The sequence below is a fragment of the Malus sylvestris genome, chromosome 13 (assembly GCF_916048215.2).
Source record: "Malus sylvestris chromosome 13, drMalSylv7.2, whole genome shotgun sequence".
NCBI classification, from domain to species: Eukaryota; Viridiplantae; Streptophyta; class Magnoliopsida; order Rosales; family Rosaceae; genus Malus; species Malus sylvestris.
The window spans coordinates 15,151,014-15,171,718 of NC_062272.1; the positions used below are offsets into that span (position 1 = coordinate 15,151,014).

General features: G+C 38.9%; 2 protein-coding genes across 2 annotated transcripts; one reads left to right on the forward strand and one right to left on the reverse strand.

Annotated features, from left to right (window-relative positions):
- The first annotated feature begins 308 nt into the window (after nt 1-308).
- LOC126597772 (probable ATP-dependent DNA helicase CHR12) lies at nt 309-10,236 on the forward strand. The gene is given in 13 exon segments (XM_050264601.1): nt 309-713; nt 1,035-1,194; nt 1,849-1,913; nt 2,127-2,156; nt 2,158-2,331; nt 2,956-3,105; nt 3,722-4,078; nt 4,636-4,895; nt 5,053-5,268; nt 7,387-7,594; nt 7,682-7,835; nt 8,060-8,662; nt 9,090-10,236. Coding segments are annotated over 13 exon segments (3,276 nt in total). The 5' UTR covers nt 309-527; the 3' UTR covers nt 9,803-10,236.
- A 591-nt stretch (nt 10,237-10,827) lies between these two features.
- Nucleotides 10,828-14,426, reverse strand: LOC126597774 (RAN GTPase-activating protein 2-like). Its single transcript, XM_050264603.1, has 2 exons — nt 14,227-14,426; nt 10,828-12,882 (listed from the first exon to the last, which is right to left on the reverse strand). The coding sequence occupies exon 2, from the start codon at nt 12,869-12,871 to the stop codon at nt 11,240-11,242; it is 1,632 nt and encodes a 543-aa protein (XP_050120560.1). The 5' UTR covers nt 12,872-12,882; nt 14,227-14,426; the 3' UTR covers nt 10,828-11,239.
- Between the last annotated feature and the right edge of the window lie 6,279 nt (nt 14,427-20,705).

Here is a 20,705-nt window from a genome sequence, read left to right on the forward strand (position 1 = left end):
GAGTTTTGGGTGAATTTTCATTCTGCCTCATCCCCTGGAACGAGTCATTCCACCTCCGTGAAACATAAAATTATAATATCTCCATCTCCTTCTTCTTCCTCCTTGTTTCCATCATCTAAGACATCTTTCCTCCCTATCCGTCTCATTCCGTTCCGTCCTAACCCCTTCTGCGTATCAAACAGAAGGTATAACATTGGACGGTTCCTATTTCTCATCCGCACAGGGGTAATTTCGTCATTCACGAAAAATAGAGCCGTGTTAGGCAACGCCACAAATATAATAATTCGGTCCTGATTTTTCCAATAAAATCCAAAGAGAAAAAAAGAGGGCGAGAAAACCCACCCGAACGCCGAAACGAAGACAATCACCCAAGTGATCCGATATACAGAGAGAGAGAGAGAGAGAGAGAGCGTGATATTTGTAAAGCAACATCACAGATTAAGCCCAAAAAAAATTCAATTCAAAAAGTGACCGTTTGAAATCAGATCGTTTTGGGAGAGCTTCTGTGCGTTCTTTCTCTCCCGCCAATGTCTCCAATGGCCGAGCTGGACAGCAGCAGCTCCAGCCTCGACCACGTCCACAAGACCAAGTCCCTGATCTGCGCCCTCAACTTCCTCTTTCGCAACCTCCCTCTCCCTCCCGACTTATTCAACGCCGTTTCCAACATCTACGCCGCCGCCCCGGATGCCCCTCTCGACGGTGACGAGGGTTTGGTAAGGTTTCTTCCCACTCCCTTTTGTTTTTTCCAAGTTTTGGGTTTTGGGTCGGTTTTAGTTCTTGGGTTCTTGTCAATTTGGCGTCCTGTGTTGTTCTTTGTGTGAATTGGCGGTTTGGTTTTGTTTCGATTTTGGGATTTTGGTGAAGGTTGTGGAGTATGAGATTTGGTAGGAAAAGTTTCGACCTTCATGTGTTAATTCAATTGAATTTCTTCACTTGAGGTGTAAGGGGTTTGTTGCAGCTTTTTTTGTTTGTCTTTTATAGTTTTGCTTTGTTGATTCCAAATTTATTGACTTTGAGATACGTAATGCTTGCAGGATGGCCCTGATAGTTCTGCTGCAGGAGAAGATTTATTAGCAGACCTTGGAGATGCACTTTTGGAACAACGTCAAAATTTCACGTCGGGTGCTGCATTAATAGAATCGAAAGAAAAACGTTATGAAAGCCACATTCAGCATCGGTTAACCGAACTTGAAGGTGATTAACTTTTACAATTTCATGAGAACTAATCACCTAGTGTTTCACATGCTTTTGCTCATTTGCCATTCCTGCTAAACTTGATGAATAACATTTATTAGCGTCCAAGAACACTTTTGTATGTTTGGTAGAGCGGCGATATAATGTTGTCAATAGGCTCCCAGTTATTGTATGTGAAATTTTCTGCACATTCAACTATGTTCAAACAACGTGAAGGAAAGAGAGAAAAAAAGAGAAGGAAAAGCTAATTTTTTAATATTTTTTAATGATTAGTCTGGTTGTCGTCTGTCCTCTCACCCTCATTTTAGAGTAGGTGCAAAAGTTACGGATTTGATTATAATGTGACCTCTAGTCCTCACCTCCTTTTGCTGAAGAGGAACAAGGTCAGGTTTGACTAGGTCTTTGCTCTGCATTTTTTTCTTGCAAAAGAACCATAGTGGTCATGTCTTAACCTGTGTTGCTCTTAATTTGAAGACCACATTGTTTTTGCACCTTTGGGCCATGTTTTAATCTGTAATTACTTAATTCAATGGTCAGCCAGAAATTATTATTTCAACCCTATGAATAGTGTTCTCAACTGCTTTTGGAGTCTCATTAGTGTTTTTATGTTGTACAATTATTGTCTAGCCTTACTTACCACTGATTTTGAATCAGAATTACCTTCAAGTAGAGGAGAGGACCTGCAGACAAAGTGCTTGCTCGAACTCTATGGGCTAAAGGTAAACTTGATATACTGATATTGTTTTGAAAATTCCCTTTCAGAAAGACACTTTTCCGTTTTTGCCTGTGAGTCAAACTTTTATGTACTCGTTAGCATTTGCCATTTTCTAAAAATATACAACAAAAAGAGTTATTATTGTGATTGTTATGGAGAGTTTTATGTTTTATATGTTCTGGTACCAATGGATGACATGCATGTCCTTGTTGGCAAGGACTTCTTTCTAGCAGCTTGCAGAATTGCAAAAGAAGGTCCGCTCTGAAGTGAGTTCAGAATACTCACTCCGTATGCATTGTGAGCATCCTGACAAAACATTGTTTGACTGGGGCATGATGCGATTGCGCACTCCACTGTATGGTGTTGGAGATGCTTTTGCCATGGAGGCCGATGATCAGTTCAGGAAGAAACGAGATGCTGAGGTTATATACTAATACATGCATTACTTATTTGAAATGGTTACACTTAGAAGGGGGATAATGAAAATCTGGGGTTTTAGTGTAACTTGTATTGACAGAACGGGGTGCCACAGTGGAATTCTTTGATTGATTGTATTTGGCTAGTAATTTTGACACTCCTCTTTTAGCCTTAGGCACTCCTCCTGCGAGTGCAGAAGAATTTTAAATTAATCAGTTAGGAGTGCATATGGCTAAAAGCGAAGTCCCAAAATTGCTATCCTTGTATTTTAGGCTACCTTCTTTTGGTGTTGATAACGAGTAAATGTGGTGTTTCATTTTAAGGAAAACTAACGAAAAGTCCTAAAAACTTTAGTTTTTAACGAAAAGGACAAAATAAAAGTGTAAGTGAATAGTACCAGGAGTGACTTTTCAAGGTAAAAATGTCCTTAACGTTAAAAATGAACCGGGAGTGTTTCATTAAGATTCCCTATTTTATAGAGAAGAAAGGCTATAAAATCTGAGGCATATCATAATTTTTATATGTTCTTAAAAGAGACTAATAATCAGTGGGATGATCTAAGTGAATACGTGTTAAATGCCTCAGTGCATCCTGAAAGCTGCTGATACAGTAACATATCTTTGATGCAGCGCCTCTCAAGGTTAGAAGAGGAGGAGAAGAACAACATTGAGACTAGGAAAAGAAAATTCTTTACAGAAATACTTAATGCTGTTCGTGAATACCAATTGCAAATTCAGGCTTCTATGAAACGTCGGAAACAGAGGAATGATCATGTCCTGGTATGCTTTTTGTCTTTTCATAACTATTACTTTTTTTTCTCTTCACCTGTAATGTCTCTGTTTAAATGTATGGGATAAACTCATCAAAGATGTTCATACTTAATTTGGAAAAGACCAAGGATCAGTCCATATTGCTCACACAATCTTGTTCTCCTACTCAATGATGACGAGGCACAATATCCATGCTCACCATAACCCCATTAGATTGAGATTGGGCGACTGATAATTGAATCCTAATAAAGTACTTTTCTTTTTTGAATGTATGTTAGCTGTTGGATTTTGATCCAATAGTTCGCAGGCATAAATTTTCATGCTCCCTAAGGAGTAGGTGACAATGACTGTACACACACACACACCCACACCCATATTATATGTATACATATGTATCAGAGATGCTTTAAAGGAGGATCCCATAAGCAAAAGGGGTCACGTGTGAGCCCAACTTCATCAAAACAGCTATCTTTTAAAAATCATCTTTACTTCTTGAAGACAGAATTTATTGTTATATTAAGCGCCTGAACTAACAAAAGAAATGTTGGAATGAAATAAGGTGTATACTATTCTTACTACATCTTAATGGTGAAAGAGTCGGTTTATCATTATCTTATTTTGACAGAGTTGGCATGGAAAGCAAAGACAACGAGCCACAAGGGCTGAGAAATTGAGGTTCCAGGCCTTAAAGGCTGATGATCAGGAAGCATACATGAGAATGGTAAAGGAGAGCAAGAATGAAAGGCTAACAATACTTCTTGAAGAAACAAATAAACTCCTTGTTAATTTGGGAGCTGCTGTTCAGCGGCAGAAAGATTTTAAACATTCAGAGGGTACTGAAGAAATGAAAGACTCTGAAGGTGAATTGACAGAGTTGGAAGAAGATGTGGACCTCATTGATTCTGATTGTAATGATGACAGTAGTGACTTGCTTAAAGGTCAGCGGCAGTATAACTCAGCCATCCATTCTATTGAGGAACAGGTAAAAGATAAAGTGTTATTCTATGCCATCATAGTTTTATTTTTTCACTCCATTTATATTCTGTTGTACAATTTGACATTTATGATTTATTTGTTTTAACTACTTCCTTGTATAGTATTGGTATCAGACCTTGACAGCTAAAATTTGGGCTTCCTAGGTCTTAGCATTAAATTAAGCCACAAATCACTCATGTGGAAGTTCTTTTTGTGAAATTTAGGAATTTAAGAAAGCTGGTGTTAATCAAATGAGCACAATGCCTTGTGTTACTTATTCTACAAGACTGGCATTTGCGTTCTTTGTCTTAAGGGGATTGAACCTTCTTTGGGAATTTCCTTGGCCTTCAAACATGCTTTTATTATTATTTTCTTGGCTATTATACATATAGGTATACAGGTGGGTGGATTACGCGTATGAATTAATTCCAGTATAAGGGGGTGGTTCATTTGCCTCATATTCTGTGTGAGCTGTTTGAAAGCTTTTTAAAAGCTTATTTGTGACAGTGTTGGAATTGCTGAGTGCTCTGGAGCAGAGGATTTACTAATAATTAAATTCAACAGGTGACTGAGCAACCCTCCATGCTTGAAGGTGGAGAACTGAGGTCTTACCAGGTTGAGGGCCTACAATGGATGGTTTCCTTGTTCAATAACAATCTAAATGGTATTTTGGCTGACGAGATGGGATTGGGTAAAACCATACAAACTATATCATTGATTGCATATCTCATTGAAAACAAGGGTGTCACTGGACCCCACTTGATAGTGGCTCCGAAGGCTGTATTACCAAATTGGGTTAATGAATTCGCAACGTGGGCTCCTAGGTATGTGTACAGGGTCTTTAAACATCTCTCTCTCTCCCTCTCTCCCTCTCTCCCTCTCTCTTCCCCCATGTATATATGTAATATGTACCTACTACATACGTAATAGCATGAAAGAAGAATTATGACAGATCATTTTATGTATTTTCTTCTTGACCAGTATTGCTGCTATTCTTTATGATGGACGTCAAGACGAAAGAAAGGCAATGAGGGAAGAATTATCAGGGGAAGGAAAATTTAATGTGTTGATCACACATTATGACCTTATCATGAGGGATAAACAATTTTTGAAAAAAATTAACTGGTACTACTTGATTGTTGATGAAGGACATAGGTTGAAGAATCATGAGTGTGCTCTTGCACAAACACTTGCAGGGTATGTGCTACATGCCAATAGAGGCCTATTTTCTTTTGATGTTTTATTACAAGTCTATGTTTCTTCTTTCCATTTTTAGCGAATTCAATAGGGCTTATTATTAACCTTGTTATCACCCCTCTTTAAGTGTGAGATAACACTTGCTTTAATGCTTCATTTTATGTTTTTGCTTTCCAAGTTGTGGTCATCTTGTTCACTCCTTGTGTAGTTGAATAGTTTTATAAGTAGGATTTATTAATTTTTGTTTTTGGATGGGCAGAAAGCTGCAGTATAGCTGTTTATTTCCTGCTATGACCAGAAAAAGCTGTTTATTTCCTACCTTTGGGTGAACGAACTTTAAAGATGAATTGGAAACCCAAAAAATTTTCTTAACTCTGTAATAATACATTTGTGGTTAAGGTCCAAGGTTGGTTGTAAAATTAGATTTAGATCATTCAATGTACTTATTAGATTTATATCATTCAATGTACTTCCGAAGAAACAAAGAAAGGAATGAGTTTATCTTGCAGATCACGTAAGAATCTTAAATGTATCTGATGGCAGCCAGCCAGAGCAGTCCTTAACCTCTCTAAATTGGTGATTGCCCTCTGTTGTGTCACCATATGATTTTAATGAGCAAGTCTAATAATTTTGATGGAAAGATATAGAGATAGAAAAAAGGATTTACACATGGTCTTTATAGATTTGGAAAAACATATGATAGGGTCCCAAGAGACATTCTTTGGAGGATTTTGGAGAAGAAAGGAGTACGGGTAACATATATCCAAGCTATAAAGGACATGTGTGATGGAGCAAAGATTGCCGTAAGAACTCATGAAGGACAAACCGAAAGCTTCCCCATAACTGTAGGGTTACATCAAGGCTCATCCTTAAGTCCTTACCTTTTTGCATTGGTAAGAGATGAGTTAACGGGACATATTCAAGATGATATTCCTTGGTATATGCTTTTCGCAGCCAATATAGTGTTGATAGATGAAACTCAGGAAGGGGTAAATGCAAAGCTTAAACTTTGGAGAGAAGTGTTGGAATCTAAAGGTCTTCGCCTAAGCCGAGCAAAGACAGAATATATGGAGTGCAAGTTAAGTGGAAATGGAGGCCCAAATGAGTTAGGGGTGAGGATCGGAGGTCAGGAAGTACCAAAGAGCGACCACTTTTCACTACCTAGGATCTATCTTGCAAAAGAACGGAGAATTAGATGGAGACCTCAACCATAGAATACAAGCTGGATGGATGAAGTGGAAGAGTGCATCCGGCGTGTTGTGTGACCGTCGTATGCCACTGAAGCTCAAGGGAAAATTTTATAGGATGACAATAAGGTCGGTGATGTTGTATGGCATGGAATGTTGGGCGGTGAAGCATCAACACGTACATAAAATGGGTGTAGCGGAGATGAGGATGCTTCGTTGGATGTGTGGGAACACGAGAAAGGATAAGATTAGGAATGAGGATATCCGAGGTAAAGTAGGAGTAGCCGAAATTGAAGGAAAGATGGAGAAAATCGGTTACGGTGGTTTGGACATGTGCAAAGAAGGCCTACTGACACTCCGGTTAGAAGATGCGACTACGGGACAAAGGTCTAGGGCCGAAGGGGTAGAGGAAGACCTAGGAAAACTTTGGAAGAGACTCTAAGAAAAGACTAAGAGTACTTGGATCTAACGGAGGACATGACACAGAACCAAGCGCAATGGCGTTCTAGGATTCATATAGCTGACCCCACTTAGTGGGAAAAGGCTTTGTTGTTGTGGTTGTTGTTGTTTGTCTTTCCTAGTTTTTTGTCCTCGCTTCCTAGGCTCCTTACACCGATGAAATGTGAAGATTGAGACTGTTTACTTTGCAAAGGACTTTTCTCTGTTCAGAGGTAAAAGAAAGTTGGTCCAATATTTGAAGTTTTGAACTAAGTCTTGATACACTGATTAGTTATAAAAGTCCCATGGAGTTTCAAAATTGTGTTTCTGTGTTTCAAGTTTGCATATAGTTTCAATAGTGTTTGAGTTTTTATGGTCGATTATCCTTGGGTTTTTGAAAGGTGTTTTGGGTCAGCATTTGCTGGTTTCTTTATTTCCTAGTTTTTAATTTTTATAATACGAAGGCTTTATTAATTTTTTTACTTGGACACAGTTATGATATGCGACGAAGACTTCTGTTGACTGGTACCCCAATACAGAATAGCTTGCAGGAGTTGTGGTCCCTGCTTAATTTCCTTCTCCCACACATTTTTAATTCAGTTCAAAATTTTGAGGAATGGTTTAATGCACCTTTTGCGGATCGGGGCAGTATTACCCTTACTGATGAAGAACAGCTATTGATCATTCGCCGTCTACATCAAGTGGGTCTTGCTCGCAGTTTCTGTTTATTTTGGTTTTGTGGACTTTTTTTTTTTTAAAAAAAAGATAAAAATTTCTTTATGATGTAGGTTATACGGCCCTTCATACTGAGGAGGAAAAAAGATGAGGTGGAGAAGTTCCTTCCTGGAAAATCTCAAGTCATACTGAAAAGTGACATGTCAGCATGGCAGAAAGTATATTATCAACAAGTTACAGATGTGGGCAGAGTTGGGCTTGATAATGGTTTGTTCCTTTCCTCCATGCTAGATCGGCATATCCAATATCAACCCTATCCCCCTTATTTTTCCCGGAAATCTTCTATATTACATTACTGTTCATGCATTTCACCATTCTTCTTACCTGAAATTAAGTGGAAACATTGTGACAGTTAACGTCCTTAAAAAGCAGTCTAAAATTGCAATGATTATTTATTCTGTCATAATTTATTGATGAGAACTTGTTTTTAGGTTCTGGAAAATCAAAGAGCTTGCAGAACCTGACAATGCAGCTCAGGAAGTGTTGTAACCACCCATACCTTTTTGTGGGAGATTATAACATGTGGCGCAGGGAGGAGATCATCAGAGCATCAGGAAAATTTGAACTACTTGATCGTCTACTCCCAAAACTCCACAAAGCGGGGCACAGAATCCTGCTTTTTTCACAAATGACTCGTCTCATGGACATTCTTGAAATTTATATGCAACTTCACGACTTTAAGTATCTTCGACTGGATGGTTCAACAAAAACTGAGGAAAGGGGGACTCTGCTAAAGAAATTCAATGCTCCAGACTCTCCATTCTTCATGTTTCTCTTGAGCACTCGTGCCGGAGGCCTTGGTTTGAACTTACAAACTGCTGATACGGTAATAATTTTCGACAGTGATTGGAATCCACAAATGGACCAACAGGCGGAGGACCGGGCCCATCGTATAGGTCAAAAGAAAGAAGTTAGGGTATTTGTGTTGGTTAGTGTTGGATCAATCGAAGAAGTAATTTTAGAGCGTGCTAAAGAGAAGATGGGCATAGATGCCAAGGTCATCCAGGCCGGACTATTTAATACAACTTCCACAGGTTGGTTGCACTTCAGTTTCATTTCATGCCATTTTTTTTTGTTATGATGTCATTACTTCTAGTAAGAATTAGGTTTTATTCACTGCTTCATTACTTTGCCTGCACATGCTCTCTACACATGCATTACGTTCATACAAATCTGGTTTCTTAATACGCATGCATGTCGTTCCCAAGTCAATGATAGGAGCAAATTAGAAGTGTTGCATTGAGTCACAACTATTATCGATCTTGAGCTTGCTATTGACCCTGCATAAACCACAGGATCAAAACTTTTATCCCCCACTCACAGTAAAGTAACACCACGTCTGCATCAGAGATTGAATGGAAGAGATGTCTTGCATCTTGCATGGTTAAGATGAACACATTTTCTTTATTTTTCTCTCCACCACAGCTGTATTCTGACAAAAGATATATGTTGTGTTTGCAGCTCAGGACAGAAGAGAGCTGTTGGAGGAAATCATGCGCAAGGGTACAAGATCACTTGGGACAGATGTACCAAGCGAGCGAGAGATCAACCGCCTTGCTGCCAGATCAGAAGAAGAGTTCTGGCTGTTTGAGAAAATGGATGAGGAGAGAAGGCGAAAGGAGAACTACAGATCTCGCCTTATGGAAGACCATGAGGTTCCCGAGTGGGCATATTCAACACCTGATAAGCAAACTGCTACCAAAGGCTTTCATAGTGGCAGCGTCACTGGAAAGCGCAGGAGAAAGGCGGTACAGTCTTATTCTGATGGCCTTAGTGATTTACAGTGGATGAAAGCTGTCGAAAATGGAGCAGACATATCGAAGCTTTCAGGAAGAGGAACAAAGAGAAATCATGTTCAATCAGATAGTGTTGAATTAGTTAGTGGTAATGCAGGAACAGAGGAAAAAGTTACGAAATTGATTCAAAATGTTCCGTTGGTGAAAGAGGGAGCAAGTGAAGATACCTATGCGTTGACCCCAGCCTCGAAGAGACAGAAGTCTGAAGAGCTGGAAGTAGAGAAACATGAAAGTCATGCAGCTGGAGGAAGTGGTTTGAGTGGGCCTATCTTGACGTTCAAGATACATCGAAAAAAGAGATCAAGCTATACTAACCCAAGTTCCTCCTCCGATGGTAGAGGGCAAAATTCCAATGTAAGAGGTAATGGATGGGCTTAATCGAATTAGCTCAGCGAACCCCTCATGACTTCTTCCCTGAGCATGAGTGTGGCTGCTGATCTTGTACATGGTCTTCAGCATTGATCAGCTTTCTGCTGATCTTTTACATCTCAGAGCAGCAAATGCTTAACGACCTTGTAGTCATGGTGATGCTGACCTAACCTCCGTACATTCTGCTGGTTGTGCGAAGTGCGGCAGTTAGCAGCAACATGAACTTTATCGATAGCACCTTCCGATCTCATTGTCGGGCTCAGTAGGCATTGTGATAGGATAATGAATCTAAGATGTCTGCACCACTTGTATCAAAGAAGAATAACGGTAGGGAAATGTATAAATTAATAATCTTTTGGTTTGCAATTAATTAGAGTGTTTATAACAATAAGATTGCATCTGTTTCTTGGAAGTTATTTAACAAGAAAGTTCTTGCTCGTAAAGTTCGTAAACTTTTTTCTTTTTTTATGGATTTCTTGAAATTGTTTGCAATTTCCTTGACACTGGAAACTTTTAATCAAGACAGGAGGAAATAAAGAAAAACTCCCGGCTGTAAGAGAAAAAAATATAAATTCAGCCAGACGTGACTGCTTCTGAAAGTGTTAAAAGCGTATTTACAACAGAAAATGCTTCTGATGGCTTTAAGCTGATACGGTTAAAAATGCTTATAGGTCGGAAACGTTTTTTCGGAGGACCTATCAGATGCTTAACCTTTTCTTAACAAAATCAATTTGAGCAAAGCGCTTTAGAGAAAAAGTGCTTCCAATGGTAGTCCCAAACGAGCGAACAATTCTATTAAACAGTAATGGCTTGCGTCTAGAGCTTTTGCCAATCTACAACGACCAGCAGACACAATGAGGGCAAGAACAACCTAAGTAAAGCATCAAGGCTGTGTTCCATGAGTAAAAGCCTCTCAGAGAACAAAGCCTTTTCACTCATGGAACAAAGCCAAATCAGAATCATCAAATCATGTCCTTTAACAGTCAGTAATATCACACATTTCGTTCTAACGTCTCTCTAGGTAACATCCGATGAAGCTGGAACGACATATTCTATTAAAACACCAGCAGCAATGCTTTTGCTGCATTTCATAAAATAATATCCAGAATAACCCTCATGGTCATACATATGGCAAACATCCGAAATCTACTAAGGCCACATCGATCACAACAACAGGGGTGAAGCTTACTACACTCCTAAGGTTCAAAACAAAGAAAGATAAACTGACTAACATGACAATAAAAGAAACAATTAAACCCAATTCTACGAACACCCGTCATCACACAGCTTTACGAAACGGCTGGTGCCAACTGATGCATAATAAGATTCAATAGTCTTCCTAAAAGTTGCAAATACCCTCACCAGTAATTGATGTTAAAGAGGGTATTAACTCTGTGGAACCTAATCAGGAAAGAGAAAAACACCTAGACATACGAGAGAGGACCTCTATTCCTCTTGGCCAACTTCAAGGTTTTTGAGTTTGGATTCCAATTCATCCTCATTGCCTTTGCCCTCTCCAGATTCTTTGTCATCATCTTCATCTTCGTCATCGTCATCTTCTCCTTCAGGGTCATTCTCGTCCAAAGATCCAAGCACGTTGGGAGATTTCTTGAATGCATCCTTCAGCTCGTCAATGCCCTCATCAGAAATGAAATTTGCATTGATGTTGAGCAACTTAAAACCGGGCTTCTGAACCACAGCCTGTGCCAACGCACGAGCCCCTGCTCTTCTGATTTGGTTGGTGTTGAAATCAACTTCCTGCAACTCGGCATGGCCTTGCAACACCTTGCTGATCTGAATAGTGCCTTCATCCTTAAGGCTATTCTCACCCAAATTCAGCTTGGCCAGATGTGGTTTAGCTGCTATACAAGCTGCTATAGCAGGAGCAGCTTTAGCAGTTATGTCATTTCCAGCAATGTCAAAGACTTCAAGTGCAGGGGCTGATTCTTTGAGAACATTGGCAATTGCAAATGTGCCCTCATCTTCTAGGTTCAAGTAACTAAGGTAAATCTCTGTCAAATTGTTATGCTTGGAAAGAGCTTTACTCAATGCGACTCCACCTTCTACACCAAACATGTTGTCCCGCAAGTCCAGCTTTTCCAAATGGGTACATGTCCCAAGTGCTTCAGATAAGGCAACTCCTCCCTCGGAGCCTACCCTCGTGGAGGAGCAACGGAAATTCTCCAAAAGCGGAGAACGCTTGACAACCTCAGCAATAGCAATTGCCCCTTCATCTCCTGTCATATTATTATGAAAATGGAGGACTCTAAGCTTCTCTGTGGAAGGAATCAACTCACAAACTGCTCGAGCAGCTTCTTCTGAAATGCCATCATTCATCAAATAGAGTTCCTCCAAGTAACTTTGTGATTTCAGGAGTGCCCCAAAAGCCCGAACACCTTTCTCACCCAAGGCATTGTTGGAGAGATTCAGATACTTCAAGATACTACCTTCTAAGGCAGCTGCAAATATATTCATGACTTCAAGAGCTTCTGCCTCTGGTCTTCCTGCTATAAAATCTGAGAGGTCAACTTCTTTCAATTGGTTCTTAAGAGAAACCAATATGGGCTCAGCAACACGGGCTGCTCCAAGACCAAAGCTTCTATTGCTGAAGCATATTTTGGTGTAAGTGTTCCCTGGCTCCTTCAGTGGCTTCAAAAGCTCCTCAGCTTCCTCAGCCTCAATAAAAGCCCGTTGGCCTTTCGATATATCAAACAAAGTCTCAGTGGGTGTGGTATCAGATGTCACTTTCCCATCCTCCTTGCTTCTAGGTCCCTTTTTAAGAACTTCCAGCAGGAGCTTACTGCATTCCCGGGCATAAAGCTGCACTGCAGAACTTCCATCCCCATCTGGTTCATTTTCATAGTTTTGATCTGCAGTAGCAAAAGCGACATCCTCAATTCGTTTTGCATTTTCCTCAGCCTCTTCCTTACTCAGACAGCCATACTTCTCAGTGAAAAGGGATTTAGAGTTAAGATTGTTTATCATCCGCTCCACAAGCACTTTCCTTGTATTTTGGCTAGGAGGCCATAGTTTAATTGAAAATGGACGGCGTTCTGAATTCAGAGTTGTGGCATCCATTGCAACAAAACCTACAAATGCAGGTTGCGGTTATGTAAATGGCATTCATAAACACTTTAATAAAGTGATAAGCAGCTTACTTATGCCATACATATAAAGTTCCAAAATATTAAATGACAACCATCATGAATTTACCAAATGAACGTTTCAGGATATGATATAAAACTGTATAACATCAGAAACAACATCCTTTAGCCAACATAATTCTTGAAAACAGAAAAAATTAAGTTAATATATGCACGATGATAACTGTTGAGGCGAAGAAACTTGGAATATAGAAAATAACAATGATGCAACAAAACTTCTCGTCCTCTTCAGGGGAGGAGAAAATTTGTAACGTAAACAAAATTAAAAGCACTAAACTAAAACCTTCTAAACTACTATCATGCAATTCCTTCAGTTTTAACTTTTAAGCAATTGTTTCCCCATATATATAGATTCCCAATATTTTATGTTGCTCTTTATTACCAATCAAGTTTCTTCTCTTTCCCCCCTTTCTAGCAATCAAAAAGAGGGTTAGAGGAAATTTCACAGTTCCATTTGGTAAAAGGAATCATCAACAAATGAAAACGATAGAGTGAAGCAGTGACTTTCGCTTCTTATAATCTAAAACATTGGAAATTTTATCATACAATTAAAGAATCACCATGCGGAAAATTACCCTTCCATTATTTTTGGATAACTTTTCACCCTACAACAGTCCATCTTTAAGGTTCATTAAAAATTAAAGCGGTCAGTAAGCTCATTCGCAACAGATATGCTCTCTCAGAAAAACCAAAGAGATAACCTCACTGGGCTGCTCAACTATCCAATTCATAACAGATCCAACATTTTGCATCCCTTCCGCCCCCAACCATGGGGTTGCTTCCACTGCAAACCATCTCGTTCATTCTCTCTGTTCTCATCTCCAACGCACACTCATACATATTCAGACCAAAAAAAAAACACAGATTCTTAAATTTGGCTCATCTCATTGAACCAACCCCATTCTCCTAAACTAAAGATAAAATTGTAAAATGACCAATGTCATGAACTTATTTATTGGGTAAATGTCAAGTTGCCCAAAAACTACCATTATAAAAAACCCAAAAAGATTCAAACTTCCGCAGTAAATATGATCTGCAACTAATAAAAAATTAATCAACTCGAAATCAAATATAAACCCAAATGAATCTGAACCCACCAAGCAAAACACAAAACAACCAGGAACAGATAATCAATCAAACAAAACCAAATGGGGTTTAATACCTTCAAGGATTTCAAATTAAAGCCAGATTATCAAGCACAAAAAGTTACCCTAAAACTGGAAAAAGAGGTAAAAACGAAGCAAAAGTCGAAGAGAAAGAGATGGGTACCTTTCTTTTCCACTCCGGATTTCTGGGTACTTTGGGACTTATTTGAGATTCAAACGGAACTCAGAAATGGAAGAAGGCAGAGAGGGAAAAGAGAGTGGAGGGAAAAACTGAAAATTAAGGGCAGCGGAGTGCGTGTAGGTTTTTTGGATTTATACTTGGGGGAACATTGTGTCAATTATCATGTGCGTTTCCGGCAGCCACTTTCGATGTTTGGAAAGGAAAATAGCAATGTGACCTTATCCGGATAGGGTACCGTCCCTAAACTGAATTAGAGAAATTACACAAAATTACCTTAACTATGAATCGAACTATACTATCATACTTCATCTTTAGAATTTGTTCAAATGTTATACCTATGTTAGTTTGTCCGTGAATTTCTCGGTTAAATACTAACGTGACTTAATCTGGGACCCAGTTACTCGCCCAGATGGATTCCACGTGGCACCACACCCAATGTTTTACTGCCAAATGGCATCCACGTGAGATTTCCAATACACATGGCTTTCTCACCGGATAACACGTGGATATTCCATTAAAATTAAAAATATATATTTGAATTAAAATTAAAAAATTAAAAAGATGAGAGTACATTGTAAAGTGTGCCATTCGAATTGTTTTTCCCCCCGATACACCCAAACCTTGTCAATCTAATTCCATTCCCAATTCCAGAAAAAAGAATCCTAACCCTAGTTCTCATACCAACTGCTTCAAATCTCAAACAATCAGATTAGAAATTCAACGAAAACCCCAAATCATCTTGTCGACTCGCTTCCCTGACTTCGTTGGTGTTGGAAAGGGGTTTCATCTGGGTTCCATTGGCTTCGAAGAAAAAATTGAAGGATTCGACATGGGGTGGTACGTGTGCGATGATCCCAACGAAACGACACCTACCTATTGTAAGTTTTTTTTTGTGCTTTTGATGATTCCAAATGCATACTGAACTTATTTATTGGAATGGTTTAAATGTGGGTTTTGTTTATTCTTATTTGAAAAGGTGGATTTATGCTTTGTGAATTCGAAATGGTATTGAGGTGTCGGATAAAGGGTTTGTAGTTTTGTTTATTCTTGTTTGAAAAGGTAGATTTAGGCTTTGTTAATTAGAAATGGTTCCTGAGGTGTCGGATAATGGATTTGTAGTTTTATTTATTCTTGTTTGAAAATGTGGTTTTATGCTTTCTTAATTCAAAATGGTTACTGAGTTGTTGGATAATGGGTTTGTTGCTTTGTTTATTCTTGTCGATATAAGGTGGTTTGTTGCTTTGTTGTTTTGTTTATTTTTGTCAAGATAAGGTGGTTTGTTGCTTTATTGCTTTGTTTATTCTTGTCGAGAAATGGTTAATGTGATTTGGTTGTTTACATATAGTGTGTCGGATAAGGTGGTTTGTTGCTTTATTGCTTTGTTTATTCTTTTGCATTGGTTTTTGTTGGCTTCAGATTAGGTTAAAATGCAATTGCTTTTGTTTGTTGTTGGCTTTTAATTAGGGTTTGTTTTTGTGAATTTCAGTATATCCAGAACTATTCTCTATTGAATTGCATCATGGTGGGGAGATAAGTTATGAAGTCTACGCTGGGCGAAAAGTGACATATATGGATAACTGTGATAAGGATGTCATGTCACTGCAGGTGATAGATGATATGGTGGAGGTAGTTGGATATAGTGAGCAGTTCATGAAATACTATTACTAGATTCCCAACATAGACCCTTCTAATGGTTTGGAGCCGATTCAAAGTGATTCCGATGTTCAGACGATGTGCAATTTTGTTCCAAAAGATAAAGTGATTGAGATGTAAATCGAAGAATTGATGACAAAAGAAGTTGTAACCCAAGAGCAACAGTTTATGAAGTCTATGGAAGTCAGTGGTCCAAGTAAATTGGTAATTGAGGAGATAAATAGTTCAGAGGGAGATGTTGGGTCAACACCACTTAAACCAATAAGATATAGGGGATTGCTAGCTATTGAAGGGCCAAAAGTGGATGATTGTTGCACATTTCAACTAGTGCAAACATGTGTGATTGAGGTAGGAGAAAGAAATGCTTATTATGGGAATGGTCAGAAAGAGAAAAATGGTGAAGGGCCAAATGAGAACAAGGGGAAATATATCGTTGGGGTAGGAGAAGAGGATGCTGAGGTAGAAGAACGGGATATTGAGGTAGGAGAGGGAGATGTAAGAGAGGGAGACACTGAAGTCTTCTTTGATGTACCTATTAGTTTTGAGGGGAATGTTGAATAAGAAAATGAAGAAGCTGTTGAAGAAAATGATAGTAAGTTTGAAGAGAGTGAATATGGGAGTGATGCTGATAACCCAATGTTTTCCAGGAGTGATGCTGATAACCTAGTGTTTTCCAAGTTTGATGGTATTGTGGAAGAAAATGCAAGGGAATATGAGCATAGAAAAGAAATGAACTTTAAGGATGAAATAGATTCTGAGTAAAGAAGTGCAAGGCAATCTGAGCAAAGCTGGGAAAGAGAATAAGAGCAAAAGGAAGAAGAATTTGATATTGCAACTTTGGAACAAAATATGGTTAATGATCCAGACTATAACTCTGATGCCCTGGAGAGTGTACTCTGAAGATGATGAAGGAGGAAAAAAACATGAGTGCTTTCTAGAGTTCAATGAGAAAACAGACATAAAGAATCTCACTCTTACACTAGGGCTTGTTTTCAGGGTTCATGTATAATTCAAGCTAGCTTTTATCATGTACTCCCTAGTGAATGGATTTGGGGAAATCCATTTTCCTAGGAATGAGAAGTTGAAAGTCACAGCAATGTGTGTAAACGGCTGCCTTTGGAAGTATTGTGCTAGAAAAATGTATGGTTCAAACAGCATATAGATCAAGACCATACTTGATAAACACACATGTGGGAGAGCTTGGGCAAACAAGAACTTGAAGTCCCATTTGCTGACGAATTTGTACATGGACAGGATAAAATGTAATCTCACATGGCTTGTGGATTCTTTTTTATAAACTGTCGAATCATAGTGGAATCATGGTTGTACAAAGAGGAAGGCTTACAAGGCTTTAGATAGGGCTTTAAAGATCATTGAGGGAAAATATGCAGAGTAATACACAAAGTTGTGGAATTTTGTTGAGGAAGTGAGGAAGACTAACCGTGGAAGCACAATAAAGGTGAAGTAAGATAGGCAGAGGTTCCAAAGGATATATGTGTGCTTGGGGGCTTGGAAAAAGGGGTTTAAGTTAGGGTGAAGACCATTGATAAGATTAGATGGGTGCCGTTTAAACAGTGTACATGGAGGTTAGCTACTTTGTGCTATTGGCATTGACCCAAATGATGAAACATGGGTTATAACGTATGCAGTGGTAGAAATTGAGAATAAGTCCAATTTGATTTGGTTCTTAAAGTTACTAGTTGTTGATGTTGTGATTGTCAATCAATAGGGATGGACATTTATCAGTGATAAGAAAAATATGTTAATTCCGGCCTTTTAAAAAGTCCTCCTTAATTCCCACCACAAATTTTATGTGAGACATTTGTATACCAACTTCAGAAATCTGTTTAAGGGGAAAACTTTGAAGGATGCTTTATGGTCAATAACCAGAACAACAACAGTTCCCTACTTCAAAAAAGCAATGGAGGATATGAAGAAGCTGGATGAAAATGCCTACAATTGGTTGGTGAAGAAGCCTGCACATTATTGGAGCAAGTCCAATTTTGAAACATATCCCAAGTGTGACATGTTGTTGAACAATCTCTGTGAAAGTTTCAATGTTGTCATACTTGTGTCAAGACAAAAACCTATTTTCACCATGTTACTCCTTATTTACACACTCTTGATGAAGAGAATTTAGATGAGAAGGGATATAATGGTGAACAAAGTTGGAGATCTATGTCCTAAAATCAAGAAGAAGTTGGAGGAAGCCAAAGTTCGAAGTGACGGGTGCATTGCATAATGGTCAAGGGGCACTAAATTTCAAGTTGATGCTGGAAAGGGGAGCAATATATGGTTGACTTGGTTGAGAAGACCTATTCTTGCAGAAAGTATGGCTTGACAAGAATCTCATGCAACCATGCAATAACTGCCAAAAAATTTCAAGTGAGAAAAACCGGAAGACTATATCGATGCTTATTATTCAAAGGCACGGTACTTGGAGGTGTATTCACATTTAGTAATGCCGATGAACGAGATGTCTTTGTGGGAGGAAACCGAAAACAAACCAATATTGCTTCCTAACAAAACAACCAGGAAGGTTGAAGAGGAGGAAAAACAAGGAAGTTGCTGAGAGGGACAATGAAGGTGAACAAACTCCCACAAACCCAATCAATAATCCACAAGGTCCTCCTTAACCAATTAAGCGGCAAGGCAATTTGAAATGTACCATATGTAAAAAGGAAGGCCATAATGCAAGAACCCATCATAGACATCTTCATCCAAGGGACAAACATGTAACATTTTCTATTTTATGTGGTTTTTTAAATCCTTTAAGATCATATCAGACTCTTAATCCTTTAAATTTCTTTGTAGTCATCCACATCTGCTCAAGGACAATCACCATCAACAAATTCAGCTGAAACTGCACCTAAAAAGAGGACAAGGAAAACAAAGATAAAAACTTAACCATTTCCTTAGTTGTAAAACATTTGGATTTAGTTAAAAAGCTTGCTTTGTTTCTTAATGAACTTTGGATTTAGGCATCACAATCAGTAGTTGAATCACCTAGAAGCACCAAGCAAACCAATAACTGAATCATCCCAAGGCACCAAGCACATAAATATCAAGCAATCCAGCCACTAGTTTTTTGCACAAATGGTTGTATTTTGTAAAGAACTTGTAAAGTTAGAACATGTTTTATGCATCCAGTGGGTCTTTTGTGAATTGAATGGATGATATAGCAGGTTTTTATGAATTTAGTAGGTTTTGTAATGTTGGAGATGCTAGATGAATTCAGTTAGTTTTTTTTTAACAGGTTTATGAATTTCTAGATAATTAAGCAGGTTTTATGCATAATTTGGTCCCTTTTTTTTTTTCTGGGGAGAGAAAAAAAGAATGGTGAAATTTGGAGGATGAAAGTGAAACTTTTCTGGGGATGAGAGTGTTGAATTTTTTTTCTCTCTTAGTCGATTTAAATTTCTGGGAAAGATGAAGGTGAAAGAATTGAGGAAGAAAGAAGAGAGAGAGAGAGAGAGAGAGAGAGATAGGAGAGAAAGAGAGGAGAGAAATGTGACATCCCACATCGCCCAGGGGAGTGGATCCTCAAAGCCTTATATGTATATTTCATCTCTACCTAGCAGGCCTTTTGGGAGCTCACTGGCTTCGGGTTTCGTAGGAACTCCGAAGTTAAGTGAGTTCGCTAGAGCAATCTCATGATGGGTGACCCACTGGAAAGTTTTGCTCGCGTGAGTTCCCATAAACAAAACCGTGAAGGCGTGGTCGGGGCCCAAAGCGAAGAATATTGTGCTACGGCGGAGTCAAGCCTTGGATGCGGTGGGGGCCTGAGTCGGGATGTGATAATTTGGTATTAGAGTCAATCCCTGACCGGAAGTGTGCCGACGAGGACATCGGGCCCCTAAGGCGGGTAGATTGTGACATCCCACGTCGTCCAAGGGAGTGGATCCTCTAAGCCTTATATGTATATTCCATCTCTACCCACATCGCCCAGGGGAGTGGATCTTCTAAGTCTTATATGTATATTCCATCTCTACCTAGCACGAGGCTTTTTGGGAGTTCATTGGCTTCGGGTTCTATCGGAACTCCGAAGTTAAGCGAGTTCACGCGAGAGCATTCCTAGGATAGGTGACCCACTGGGAAGTTCTCGTGTGAGTTCCTAAAAATAAAACCGTGAGGGTGTGGTTGGGGCCCAAAGCTGACAATATCGTGCTACGGTGAAGTCGAGCCTTAGATGTGGTGGGGGCCCATGCCAGGATGTGACAAGAAAGATAGGAGAAAGATAGGAGAGAGATATGAGAGAGAGGAGAGAGAGATCGGAAGTGAGAGAGGAGAGAGAGAGAAAAAGTGGGTTCCACATGTTTTTACAAATATATTTAAATAATTTTATCTTTAATTTATTAATATTTAATTAATATTTTTATCCAATTGGACAAGAGAGTTGGTCCCACTCCAAGCCACATCAGCATTTAACAGAAAAATTAACATACAAACTGATGGAGGTCTGACATTGCAACAAATTCGTAAAATGAGGTATGACATTGTAATTTTTAAAACATGAGGTATGAGATTGTGGTTTGACTCATAGTTGAAGTAGTTTTGTGTAATTTACCCTATAATTTAATAATCAAGTTATTCCGCATATGCTTCTTTTCCATATGAAGATTGGTAACCAACCAAATTGATTGATTTTGTTTCCCTCTTTTGTTGTGAGGTAATTAAACTCAAAATTAGTAGAGATTTCATTTGATTTTTTGGTTTCAAAGGATTAGAAGCCATGGAGATGATGGTGTGTAGTCAGTGGTGAGAAGCGCAATGGTGGCGGTGCTGTTCTGTTTCACTCTTTGTTTTTT